The sequence below is a fragment of the Sminthopsis crassicaudata genome, chromosome 3 (assembly GCF_048593235.1).
Source record: "Sminthopsis crassicaudata isolate SCR6 chromosome 3, ASM4859323v1, whole genome shotgun sequence".
In the NCBI taxonomy this organism is placed as follows: domain Eukaryota; kingdom Metazoa; phylum Chordata; class Mammalia; order Dasyuromorphia; family Dasyuridae; genus Sminthopsis; species Sminthopsis crassicaudata.
In genome coordinates, this window is record NC_133619.1 from 178,455,181 (window position 1) to 178,470,045 (window position 14,865).

The 14,865-nt window shown below is 34.5% G+C and overlaps 1 protein-coding gene across 1 annotated transcript in view; it reads right to left on the bottom strand.

Annotated features, from left to right (window-relative positions):
- Window positions 1–9,395: 9,395 nt before the first annotated feature.
- LOC141561969 (opsin-3-like) overlaps window positions 9,396–14,865 on the bottom strand; it is a 198,127-nt gene continuing 192,657 nt past the window's right edge. Inside the window, exon 4 of the mRNA XM_074302013.1 lies at window positions 9,396–9,476. Within this exon, the coding sequence (XP_074158114.1) occupies window positions 9,396–9,476 (81 nt within the window). The remainder of the gene's footprint in view (window positions 9,477–14,865) is intronic.

Genomic DNA, 14,865 nt, shown 5'->3' on the forward strand with positions numbered 1-14,865 from the left:
TGGAGACAATCTGTTTTTAGTCTCCTCAGTGTTTGAAGTGTGTTCTCTGTCCATGCAGAAGCTGTCAATGGTTAGAGCCCTTTTAATTTTTTTGTTCATTTTGTCAGAGCGGGAATTGAAGAAAACAAATTGACAAGAGAAACAATTGGTCTGTTTGGGGTGGGGGGGGGAAGCTGGACAGTTTTACCAGGCTTCTTCTACAGACTGCGGGAGACAGCAGGGAGGCACTAACAGGACAGGGATGGCTGCTCTGTGTCTGAGCTTTGTGGATCTAAGAATGTGCTGAGTCACTCTGAGTGGGCATGGGGGTGGCCAGGTACCAAGAGATGCTAGCTTTCTGGGGTTTTATTCTTTACCTCTGGTGTTTACACCTTCTCTGCTGCTCCTGGCTTGCTGCCAAGATGGAAAATCCACACTGAGGTAAAAGTCATTTCACAGAAACGGAAGAGATCACAACCCTCTTCCCTCTGGTCTGAGCTGTGTGAGCTGTCTGCCTCGCTCTCGCTGCTTGCCCTCATTATGTGCCCAGTCTGTTTGTCCCCTCCCCCGAGCAAACACAGACCTTTTCTGGTGAATTTCAAGGATGTCTTCTGGTGGTGATTATTTGTGGGTTTCTTTTCTGGTCAAGCATTAATTCTGAGTCTTTTCATGAAGTAAATTCTGAGAGAAAATGCAGAGCTCAAGCAGCTATTTGCCTCTTCTCCCCCATCTTGGCCGGAAGTCATAGGCCATATTTATATTTGGGTCCCATGGAGTTTCCAGGATCAAATCACTTCCAGGGATCAACCCTTCTCAGGGTACCCTGGACTCAGTTTTAGGAAAACTTTCCAATCACTGTTTTTGTCTATGGTTCAGCTCTTCCTCTGACTTTGGCAATTTCATATTGGTTCTATGTATGCCTAGGGGTAAACCTTTAGTCTTTCTATACCATTAGAGAACATGTGATTGGATAAGGGGGAGAGAATAAGCATTTATGTAGTGTTTATTAGTTGTCAGGGAGCAAAAAAGTGGTACAGTGGATACAGCACAAGGCCTGGAGTCAAAAAGACTCATCTTTTTGAGTTCATATCTGGCCTCAGATACTTACTGACATTGTTAAGTCACTTAACCATGTTCATCTTACTTTCTCATCAGCAAAATGAGCAAACCATACCAGTATCTTTGCCAAGAAAACCCCAAATAGGGTCATGAAAAGTCATACATGACTGAACCAAAATAAAAAAAATTGATTACTAGCCAGGCACTGTTCTAAGTGCTTTTATAATTGTTAGTTCACTTGACATTCACAAGGCAAGTAAGATAAGTACTATTATTATCTCCATTTTACAGTTGAGGAAACTGAGGCAAATAGAAGCTGAATAAGTCCAGGGCTATACCGTATATGTATACATATATGTAAGAATACAGTAAGTGTATAAAGCTAGATCTGAAGTTAGGTTTTATTCCACCGGCTGCCTGTATGACTAACAGAAACTCCCTTTATCTTCCAATGAATAAAGTCTAGATTTTCAGACATAGGGAGGACTTAAGAAACTACCTATTCCATTCCCTTCAGTTAACAGATAAAGAAACTGAGGACTAGAGAAGTTAAGTGGTAGCCACAGTCCCATGTCTACTTAGTGCCAGAACCAGTACTAAATCACATTTTCATTCTGTCCAAGATCATTACAACACACTGCCCCCACAGCTTGTATGAATTCCATCAGTAACTGGTGTATTTGTAAGAGATTCTAACAATTTTCACATACCCAAGTAATTTTCTTTTTGATGTTACCTAACCAAGAGAAGTATCATGGCATACTAAATAGTGTACTGGAGGTATTAGTAAGGCTGAAATGTGCTCACTTTTATCACATAACTTACTATATGATTCTAATCAAGTTATTTAATACCTCAGTGACCCTATCAAGTCTCTGAGGTAATAAATTTCAGAGAAGGTATGAAACTGAACTGATAAGAGGTCTTTTGTCTGAGAGCTCACAACCCCTATGAAATCACAAATCCAATCCTCATCCCTACTTGATCAAATTATTTTAAGAATTATACCTACTAAAGCCAATTTACAATTTGGATCATGCTAACACGACCAACCAACAATTATCTGTTGTTTAATTTTCCAAAATCTTTATTTCTTGAATTGGCCTTTTGGTTTGGTGAATTTGGGAAGATGTAGGAGATGAAATTCAAATTGGTTAATTATGGTCCTTGGAAATAGTCCCAGGAAATAGTTTGATCATAGACGACTAAAATTCCTAACTTAAATGAGGTGTTGAAGCTTTGTCTATTTATACTCACCCCCTTCTCTCCCAAATCCTCATTAGCTCAAAGAAGAGAAACTAGAATGTAGAACCCTATTTATATAAGGTAGTTATTTGACAGTCACTAAGAGTTACATAAGAATTTTAATATTTCTGGAAGATGGGCAAAAGATAAAACCAATAAACATATCAATTTGGGGATTTAACCTGAAATGTAAATGTTTCTTCAGTCAATTTTATGCTAACGCCTAGTAATACATAACAACAATCCAGGACAGGAGGAATGTTGCATAAAACAGGTGCTGCAGGAAAAAAAAAAATAATTACTTGAGCTAGACTTTGGCCATTTTTTTGCCTAAACCATATTAGATAGCGTTTAGAGAGAAGAAAAAGATGATACCCTTAGTGACTAGAAGTAGCAGGACCTCTACCCCCTTTCTTCTCTGAAAAAAACAAGTAAACAGCAAGCAATCTAGATGAATCACATGAAATATCCCTTGAAACATGAAGCTGACATAAATTGTCATCAGATTAATAATCAGGGCAATTTATAAGTGATATTTCAACACTGAAGAAACCTCATTTTGCCATTTCAATGTAAGAGGTTTTTGAATTACAGGGGCCTTTGGGATCACAAGGTAGATATTAGCTAATAGATTCATCTGAATATGACCACTAATTTATGACAGTTTACATATACCTCATAAACTCAAGACCACTCTCAGACTTGGAACTGACATAGAGTGAACAGAACTTTGTCCTAGGGTACCAGTACCCATGGAATATACTTCCTACCCAGCATGAATGAAGGACATGCACATAGGAAACATGTGTGGCCAGAGAATGGATTATTTCTGGAACCTAGAAAGCCAAGGCAATAATATAGAATGGGGCTTCTTAAACTTCTTTACTCACAACTCCTTTTTACCCAAAACATTGTTTTACATAAACCCAGGTATATAAAATAAATATACAAATCAAAAATTCACTGATAATTAATCATAATTTCATGACCTTACATTGTCACAAGATCCCATATGAGGTCACAAACCACAGTTTAAGAAGCTGAGATAAATACACACACATTTATACACATATACATATATGCACACACACATATAGACATAAACCCCTTCCCTCACTTCAAAGTCACTTCAAAGTCATGTTTCATGCCATGAAACATGCAAACAAATTGATGGCATTATTACTTTAAAAACTAAGAAAAATACTTCAAACAGTATAGCATCTGGAATTTCCTCACATGGAGGCACTCCGGAAGCTACTGCAGGCTTTCTATTTTGTCAAAAGAGCACTAGACCTTTTAAAATTTGGCCTTGCCAAGATAGGGGACCCTAAATAAGTCACAACCTCTGTTTTCTTATCTATAAAATGAGGATAATAATAATACCTATCTCTCAAGTTTGTTATGAAAATAAAATTAGATGAAAATTGTAAAGCACTTAGTATGCTAAGCTGAGTACACCTTGCACATAAAAAGTACTATAAATATAAATTATTAGGGTCAGCACCCACTCAAAATTTTAGCTCAAAAGCAATAATTGTTTTGTGTATTTCTATTAGACAACCCATGGATATGTACAGTGACGAGATTTTCAATTTTTTTATAGGTTACCATACCATGGTATGAGGAAAAGAATAAGCTCAGACAATCTATGGGACCAAGGACACTGAATGGAGGAAAATACTCAAGAAACCTGGGTGAAAGGATATAAATAAGGAACCCATTTGATCAAATTATATATGTGAAGGCACAAATCTAGTCAGAGTATACATGTAACCAGGGCAACTCACCTTTCCAACATTGCAGAGCTGTGATGTTATTGAGTAATATTTCAGGCCTATTCTTGGGCCTTGCAACACTAATTTCCATTGAATATTGCACCATATTTACTGAATATTTTGTCTTCTCTCTCCACTATACTATCTCTGGGAGGCATTTTCTTGATCTTGAGGCTGATGTACTACTTCCTCTTCTAAAGTATTAATCTCTGCTATCAACTATTGAGTTTCATCTCATTGGTCTTTTCAAAGCCAGCTTGTGCTTTTTGCTTCCTATCTATTAGGATGTAATGTCTAAAAGGCTTCTCTGTGACAAAACTAGGCTGCCAACTTTTTTTTTTAATTTAATAGCCTAAGGCTATTAGCTATTACATAGGTAATCATTCAGGTTACCAGAAAAACTAGCAGAAGCCCCCAGAAGCTGCTTATTTTGAGGGGTCACTTTTCTCTAAGTTCTGATCCATTTTCCTTGGGTTAGACAACTATTTATAGTTATCTTGGAGTTAATAAATTTCTTTTAACTCTTTATTATAAAGATCCATTTGGGGAAATTCCCTCAATAGAGTAGCAATATGTAGGCTGGGATGATGAAACTTCATCTCTCATGATTCTTATTGATTGGCCTGGAAATCAAGCTAGAGGCAAAAAGGAAAGTTCTATGTATGCAATGTCTCTTAGCAATTAGAGGATCTAGGTTCAAATTCTGTGGCACATATTACCTGAGATGTTGGGCAAGTCATTAACCTATATGACTTCAAGTTTCTTTATGTATAAAATACAGAGGTTGGTATAGATGACCTCTATGTTCTCTGCCCCTCTTTAAATCTATTATTCTATGATCAATTATCATCTTTTTTCCACATCCTAGATTTTGTTAGATAGATAGATAGATTGATAGGTGGTGAGATAGATGGAGAGATACCTATGGATATATAGATACAAATATATAGATATAGATATGTCAAGTACAGTTTCTCTGACTTTTGTATTGACAAGTAGCTATTCTCCATATATTATTGGTGAGAGGCTGAATATTGTCCTTGCTATCAAGGTTTTCATTGACCTTGAGAAAGTCTTTAAATTTCCCTGTGCCACAGTTGTCTCATTTGTTAATTAGAGATGACAGTACTAATCTACCTCCCAGGGTTGCTGTGAAGAATTGCTTTTTAAAAAATGCCAGTGCGGGATTACAATATAAATAGCTATTAATGATGCAAATTTCACTGGTGATCAGAGCCTAGTTGAAATAATTTTTTTTTTTGCTCCCAAGCCATGCAACTTAAAAATTGTATTTTTTACATGAAAAGAAGCATTTAGATTACAAAAGGTAGAACTTCCTAAATATGAATGCTTGAGAATTTGCCAGGATAAATTTTCACATTGAAAATATGAAATTTCTTGTCCCTGATAGAGATTTTGATATCTACTTATTTAGAAAGGATTGAAGGAAGTCCATCCAAGAGGCAAATAAACTAAATGACCTCTTGATATCCAGACATATATTAGATTTTTTTTCAAATTATTTTGAAGTATTTTGAAGCAAAAACAAAACAAAACAAAACAAAACACCGTGACTTGTTCCTCTGATGTTTTCTTCAACAATAAGTGAGAGTTTACATATAAAATAGTCTGTCTTCAAATTCCAAAAAGCTTAACTCAACTTCTAAATGAGTATTGTAAATCAATAAATTGGAAAATTATAAAACAAATGAACCAATAGCATAGCCACCAAGGAATCCATAACATAAAGGGACTAACTTCATTTATTTTGATAATTTATCTGAGAATTAATTATTTATGATAATGTCTTATTGCACATTCGGGTCCATTTGGCAGCATACTTTATAAACGTAATGAATTCTTAGCAAAGGGGAGTGCTCATGCCAGCTCTTAGTTATTAAATCTCTTCCGGGAAATGGGAAGAACTATCTCAATTTCTCCAGAGGCACACAATTTGTGAATTAATTGGGAAGGGATATAATTAATCAGGTTCTGCTGTAACTGACAAAAATAAAATAATACATTAAATTTAACCTTAGAGTCAACTTCTATTTACTTACTTGAAAAATTATTACATGAGATCTTTGTGTGTTTGTGTCTATGTGTATATAATAATTATGTAATAATGTTCCATATGTGTGTGTGTATATAGGTATATGCACATTCATAAAAATATACACATATGCATGTATGTATTGAGACATATATATACACAGGATATAAAATTATTTGGAGATGAAAGCTTATGCAAAAGTAGCTAAATCCTTCTGTAATTATGCCCTACACATTAAGGCAGACTATCCAAAGCTAGTAATATTCTTCCAAAACCAAATTTGATCCTAAGTCTGTGCATAACTAATTAGTACTTCAGATGGGAACCAATGTTGATTTTACAAAGGTTTTTCCCAGTCATTCTGAGATTCAGTTATAGTATTGTTTACCATCATCCATCAGTTACATCAGATGAAGGAACTAGCATTTTCAAAAGCAAAAATTACAGGCAAGGTAAAGTGTGGCAAACAGTGGAAAAAGTGGAAAAAGAACAATTTTAAATATCATTTTAAAAAATGTTTTTAACATTAATGTCAATTTTATCTAGGGACTAGAAAATGCAACTTCTCCCCTTTATTTTTCTGGGAACTGATTTTTAAAAAAGTTAACACATTGAATTACTACCTAATATACTAATTAAGTATTTTGAAGTCCAAAGAAGGAAAGCACTAAATATCATAATGAAAAAGGCATTTTAAGTATGATGGCCTATTTAAGAAATATAAATTTAGTAGCATGACATCTAGTTAATGTTCTGTCTCATTAATCATTTGTGGGGTTTTCTTAAGTAATTACTAAATATTTCAGGTGAAAATCAGTCATGATGGAAACTATTTTTATTTATTTTTTTGTCTATATGAAGAAATTAAAGTAAAAACTACTAATACTTTAATGGTTCAATGGATCTAATATCTCACCAATGCTTAAAAACGGTCTCTACTGATGTGGATCATGAATTTTACATTCTTTCTTGTATAAATTTTATTTATGTCCTTCCATAAATTCTACTCAAAAAAAGAAAAAAACAGAGAGAAAATCTACCCAATACACAAGGGTTTCTCCTAAGTGGTTTTACATAGCATGATTAACATAGGTTACCATAGCTGCTATTGCCATTTGGGGCCTTCTTTTCTTATCACATATTTCTTAGATGGTATTATTCAATATTTCTGCTTATACAAAATTAAATAAAGGGCTGATCATTAATTTTTGTATTTGTTTTATGACTTCCATATGCTCACAAAAGATGTTAATTAATGAGTAGGTATCTTATAAAAATTAAAGTAGAAAACTGATCCCTTATAGATGGTGAATACTAAAGTTAAAATAAGAAAAAGAATAAGGAAAAAAGAAAATGACAATATGAAGCAATTCTAACCTGACCTGAAACAAGTTAAAGTAAAAATAATGGAGCTGAAAAAAAATAAGACATTAATACAGTCCATTAATATTTCCAAAGTAATATAATTGATCTGAGTTGATTGCCTCTACAAACATTCTAGCAATGATATAATTTACCATATACTTGATGTATTTGTAAAACAGCAGAATAAAAATACAATAATTCATAAAATATTCCTGTGCCAGATGTTATAGTATTTTTTAAAAATTGATTTGGAGTCAGAGGGTCTTGATTTAAGTTTAATTCCAAGTTCTGACACTTAATACCTCTATAATTGTGTGTAAGTCACTTCTTTGGGTTTCAATTTCATCAACTTTAAAATGAAAGGTTTGGTAGTGTCAAACTTGGCCCATTGGCCACAAGTGGTTGGCAAAATTTCCAAATGCTTCTCAAATCTAATTTGGAAATGATACACACAATTAGTTTTTTGAATCAATATGCTGCCTGCAAAGATTTTCTTCTAAGGGAGTTTGATAACCCTGGAATAGATGACTTCTTGAAGCTCTTAATTGTTCTATATCCATGATCCTAATGAAATCACTTCACCTCTACTCAGAGAAATTCTTGTCTCATTCTCATCTCATCTGAGCATCACTTTTTTTCATATGTAAAACAAGAGGCTTGAACTTATCTCTAAAGTTTCTTCCATATCTTTGTCAATATTAACTTAGAGAGAATAGCAGCAGATAATGAATACTATCGCCATATCAGTAATACCAGTAATATCATTAAACAATAGAAGCAGCAAAGGGAGAAGCAAGTTAGCCAAAAACTTGGCATGAGAACAAACTGAGACTAGTTTTTTAAGGGCCCTATTATTATGAAAACTGAATTAGGACAATGAATATGTGAAAGTTGGAAAAAATCTATCAAGGTTCCCATGATAAGCTGTTTTCTCCACCAATTATAGTGTAACCATTTCACTTGGATTCTCTAGTGTGTGGCAAGAGGAATTAGAATTGTCAGCAAAGGGAAAAAAGATGGGAAAAGTATCTGACCTATATCAAGCATGCAGAGAATATATGTGTGCTGGAAGACACACAATTTTGAAAATATTTAAAACTTAAGTCAAAGTCGGATAAGAGAGAAGGATTTAATTTTTTAATTTTCAAATTTTATTATTTTCAGTTTTAAATTCTCTTCTTCCCTCTACTTCCTCCTTTACTTTTTAAGAAAGCAAGAAATATGATACCCATTAGATGTATGAAGTCATGCAAAATACTTTTTTTCCCAAAAAAGCAAGAAAAGTAAAGACAAAATATGCTTCAATCTGCACACTGAGCGTATTTGTTCTCCATCTGGATGAGGACAGCATTTTTCATATGTCTAAAAAGTGAAGGAGTTGACTAAGCAAGGTGGATCTTATCTAAAATCCCTGCTACTAAAGAGGCTAAGGTTAGTAGATTGCTTGAGCTTAAAAATTCTGAGCTGCTGAAAGATTAAGGTTGAGGATTTTCTGCACCATGTGGCCTCAATATAATGAATGTCTGGGAAAATGGAGCTGTAAGGTTGCCTAAGGGAGGGCAAACTAGTTTAGGTTAGAAGAAGAGATCAACTATTTTTTATGCTGATCAGTCATAAAATCAAGCCCATGAGTGGACATTTCAGTCTATATAAAATAAGGATAACTAGTCTCTAAAAAAAAAAAAAAAAATAGAAAATGGGGGAGGGGAGGGAGGAGTGGAGTCAAGTGAGTGGAGAGGACACATGCCTTTTTCTGAACTCTTCCCAGGACCCTCAGACTAATTAGCAAATCCAGCCTCTGCATTAGTTATGGACTGGCAGAACCCACAAATATTGGGAGTATAACAAATTACCAACAGAAAATAATTTCAAAGCTCTCCAGAAAAGTTCTGTTTCAATCAGACACAAAAGGAGGCAGGTCAAGTGCAATCAGGCTGAGCACAGATGCCAATGCAGGCCGTGCAGACCTGAGATGGTGTGAGCTCCACATGCCAGAGAAACTATAGATAATCAAAGGATTATCAGAATTTCTAAAAACCATGATTAAAAAAAGAATCTAGATATTATCTTACAGGAAATCATCAAACAGAACTTCTCCAATTCCTAGAATCAGAAGGTAAAATAGCCATTGAAAGAATTCATCAATCCCCTCCTGAAAAAGACCCAAAATGAAAACTCCAAGAAGTATCATGACTAAATATCAGAACTATTGGACCAAGGAAAAAAAAAACATTACAAGCAGCCAGAAAGAAACAATTCAAATACCGAGGAGCCACAATAAGGATTGCCCAGCTTCCACCTTAAAAGGATCAAAGTATCTGGAATCTTCTATTCCCAATGGCAAAGGAACTGAAATGCAGCTAGGAATAATCTGCCCTGCTAAACTGAACATTTTCTTTTAGGGAAGAAGATGGACATTCAATGAAACAGGTGAATTTCATTTATTTCTAGTGAAAAAAAACAGAGTAAAACAAAAAATCTGACATTCAAATATAGAACTCAAGAAAAGCATAAATAGGTAAAACGAAAAGAACTCTTAAGAACTACTTCTCTGTTATGGGTATATATACATGGGTATGCATGTATCATTTGATTTTACTGTTACAATATAAAGAAAAACTAAAAGTGGAAAGGGGATTGTATTGGAAAAAGGGGAAAATGGAGGTAAAATGAGGGAAATTACATAGGCAAAAGATATGTGTTTCTTGTAAACACATTTAAAACAGACTGATACATACAGAGTAAAGGTAAATGGTTGGAGCAGAATCTATTATACTTTAGGCAAAGTAAAGAAAAAAAAGCATCATGATCTCAGATCAAGCAAAAATAGAAAATGGAAAAAAAGGATAGTGATAGAGGTGAGGAGGGGAACAATGATAAATATTTAGCAAAGGAGAATGAAGAACCATATTATCACAAATTAATGAAAAATAAGGCAGAGCCTAGATGGCAAAAAGACAAAACTTTGAGTTCTTCTTAGTTTCTCTCACTAACAAAATTAGATCAAAACTCTAAATGGATTTTGGAGTAACCGAACGCATTTGGGGTTCAAATGGAGAAATTTGGAGTGCAACAAATTTCCAGCATGATATATGTTGGAAGGACTTCTCATCTCAATTAGGCAGAGCGGGGATGAAGTCCAGCACAATCATGTTGGGAGGCCCAGGAAGAAGAGACCCCAAGCAGGGAATCTAGTGGGAGGGTCCTAACCAAAATACAGCAGTCTGTCCTGGTTCAAAATACCAGTGGATCAGCAGACTTTCAGTGAGACTTCCAAATACAACTACAGAAAGCAAATAGTAAGTCCCTGAACCCCACCATAATAGCTGGAATTTGATCAGGCCCAACCAGCCTGTGGGAAAGCTTGTAGCACCACTGGTCCCAAGACAGTGAGAAGTCCCTGTCACCTTGTAAAGGAAGCTCAGGACAATCTACCCTATGCCCTAGGAGCAGATCTCAATCTTTAAAAATGACCAAAAAAGCAAAAAAGAGCTTTGACCATAGATGGCTACTATGGAGACAGGGAAGAAAAGAACCCAAATCCTCAGGACACTAAAGGCAAAACACCTCTAGAGGAAGCCTCAAAAGGGGATATGAATTTATCACCAATTCAAAAGGCTCTCTTGGTAAAATGAGAGCCAAAGGAAAATTGAGGAAAGGAAATGAGAGGTTTGCAGGAGAATTTGAAAAAGGAAACAGAAATCTATTGAAGAAAACAACACCTTAAAAATCACATTTAATGGAATGGAAAAAAAAATCCTGAAGAAACTGTATATCCAAGGGTTCTGATAAAGTCCTAAAAATATAGATAATGTAAAATATATAGATAATTGACTCAAATTTATAAGAATATAAACCATTCTTCAAATGATAAATAGTCAAAGGATAGGAATAGATAATTTTCAGATGAAGAAATTAAAACTATTTTAGTCACATGAAAAAAATTCTCTAAATCACTATTGATCAGAGAAATACAAATTAAGACAACTCTTGAGATACCACTACACATCTGTCAAGGCTAAGATGACAGAAAAAGGTAGTGATGAATGTAAGAGGGGATGTGGGGAAAATGGAACTCTGATATATTGCTAGTGGAGTTGTGAACTGATCCAACCATTCTAGAGAGCAATTTGCAACTTTGTTCAAGGACTATCAAACTGTGCATACCTTTTAATTCAGCAATGTCTCCAACGGGCTTGTATCCCAAAGAGATTAAAGGGAAGTGGACCCATATGTTTAAAAATATTTGTAGCAGCCCTTTTTGTGGTGACAAGTAACTGGAAGCTGAATGGATGCCCATCAGTTGGAGAATGGCAGAATAAGTATTGTTCTATAAGAAATGATCAGCAGCATGATTTCAGAAAGGCCTGAAGAGACTTACATGAACTGATGTTAAGTGAAGTGAATGAAACCAAGAAAACATTGTACACAGCAACAAGATTATATGAAGATCAATTCTGACGGACGTGGCTCTTTTCAACAGCAAGGTGATTCAGGTCAGTACCAATGGTTTTGTGATGGAGAAATCCATCTGGACTCAGAGAGAGGACTGTGGGGACTGAGTGTGGATCACAACATATTATTTTCACTTTTTGTTATTGTTTGTTTGCATTTTGTTTTCTTTCTCATTTTTTCCCATTTTGATCTAATTTTCTCATGCAGCATGATAATTGTAGAAATATGTATAGAAGAATTGCACAAGTTTGACATATATTGAATTTCTTACCATTTAGGGTAGGAGGTCAGGGAAAAGGAGGGAGAAAAACATTTGGAACATAAGTTTTTGCAAAGGTGAATGTTGAAAATATTCATGATTTTTGAAAATTAAAAAACTTTAAAAATATACTGAAGGAAACAACTTCTTAAAAAGTAGATTTGGGAAAATGGAAAAAGAAAACAAATTCTTGAAAAATAGAACTGGTGAAATAGAAAAAAAACAACACCTTAAAATTAGTGGAAGTGAAAATATTGCTATTGATTCATACATCTTTGTTTTCACCTTCTAAGAATCTTTATGAAATTATTCTAAAAACATACCAAGAACCTCACTGGTGAAGGTATGAGAAGGGAGCAGGAAGGGTTTATAAGCAATATTCTACAGTCACCCACAATCTTTATTAATCTCCCAATCAAGTGAAATATAACATATCCCTATAATTATTGCTTAATATCAACCTGCTTTTAAATGTTATTTAGTAGAGTAAAATCCCACTGGAAAAATATTCTTCTAACAAGATATTTACAATGCATCTATCAAAATATCATTACATTTTTACCTGATCTAAAGCTATATAATATAGCAGCAGTCACCAAAACCATTTGGTATTGGCTAAGAAATAGACCGGTAGATCAGTGGAACAGATTAGATACAAAGGACAAAAAAGGGTACATCTATAGCAATCTAATCTTTGACAAACCCAAAGATACCAACATTAGGGATAAAAATTCATTATTTGGAAAAAACTGTTGGGAAAACTGGAAATTAAATATGGCAGAAATTAGATATGGATCCACACTTAACACCATATACCAAGATAAGAGCAAAATGGGTCCATGATTTAGGCATAAAGAATGAGATCATAAATAGATTAGAGGAACAGAGGATAGTCTACCTCTCAGACTTGTGGAGGAGAAAGGAATTTATGACCAGAGGAGAACTAGAGATCATTATTGATCACAAAATAGAAGATTTTGATTACATCAAACTAAAAAGTTTCTGTACAAATAATACTAATGCAAACAAGATTAGAAGGGAAGTAACAAATTGGGAAAATATTTTTAAAAGCAAAGGTTCTGACAAAGGTCTCATTTCCAAAATATATAGAGAACTGACCCTAATTTATAAGAAACCGAACCATTCTCCAATTGATAAATGGTCAAGGGATATGAACAGACAATTCTCAGATGAAGAAATTGAAACTATATCCACTCATATGAAAGAGTGTTCCAAATCACTACTGATCAGAGAAATGCAAATTAAGACAACTCTGAGATACCACTACACACCTGTCAGATTGGCTAAGATGACAGGAACAAATAATGATGAATGTTGGAGGGGATGTGGGAAAACTGGGACACTAATACATTGCTGGTGGAGTTGTGGAAGAATCCAGCCATTCTGGAGAGCAATTTGGAACTATGTCCAAAAAGTTATCAAACTGTGCATACCCTTTGATCCAGCATTGCTGTTATTGGGCTTATATCCCAAAGAAATACTAAAGAGTGGAAAGAGACCTGTATATGCCAAAATGTTTGTGGCAGCTCTTTTTGTTGTAGCTAGAAACTGGAAGATGAATGGATGTCCATCAGTTGGAGAATGGTTGGGTAAATTATGGTATATGAAGGTTATGGAATATTATTGCTCTGTAAGAAATGACCAGCAGGAGGAATACAGAGAGGCTTGGAGAGACTTACATCAACTGATGCTGAGTGAAATGAACAGAACCAGAAGATCACTGTACACTTCAACAACAATACGGTATGAGGATGTATTCTGATGGAAGTGGAAATCTTCAACATAAAGAAGATCCAACTCACTTCCAGTTGATCAATGATGGACAGAGGTAGCTACACCCAGAGAAGAAACACTGGGAAGTGAATGTAAATTGTTAGCACTAATATCTGTCTGCCCAGGTTACATGTACCTTCGGAATCTAATGCTTAGTGTGCAACAAGAAAATGGTATTTACACACATGTATTGTATCTAGGTTATATTGTAACACATGTAAAATGTATGGGATTGCCTGTCATAGGGAGGAGGGAGTAGAGGGAGGGGGTATAATTTGGAAAAATGAATACAAGGGATAATATTATAAAATATATAATAAATAAAAAATATCATTACATTTTTCGAGGATAACTACAGAGAAATCTTTGTCTAAGAACTCTCTGTGCATATTAAGCAAAGAATGAAATTGAAAGATTAAATTTACCAAAGATACTCCCCACTCTCATGATAGATATCTAGTACACAGTCTATACTGAAGAGGAAGTAGTCTTAGATGGTAAATACTTTCAGATCCTTCTGATTCCATATATGATGCTAGCTGCATTAAACACCAAAGCTTCCTAATGCATTCACTCATAACCATTTAAGCTATTTGAAAAAAAAAAAAAAAAAAAGCAAATGAAATGGACAATTATGATTGATTAGGCAACCCAAGAGTAAATGTGTCTTGAACAGGGTGACTGGGTAGTAACATAAATGTTTGGAAGGAGTATTCACATTAATTAGGGCACAAACCTAACAAATACCAAAAGAAATTAAAATAATGCTGACTGAGTACAAAAATTAGTCATTTGTAAAATTTTCCATTTTTTTCTAATGTGCAACTCATTGCAAAGAATAGAGATAAAAAAAAGAATAGTTTGTTACTTGTCTGCTTATA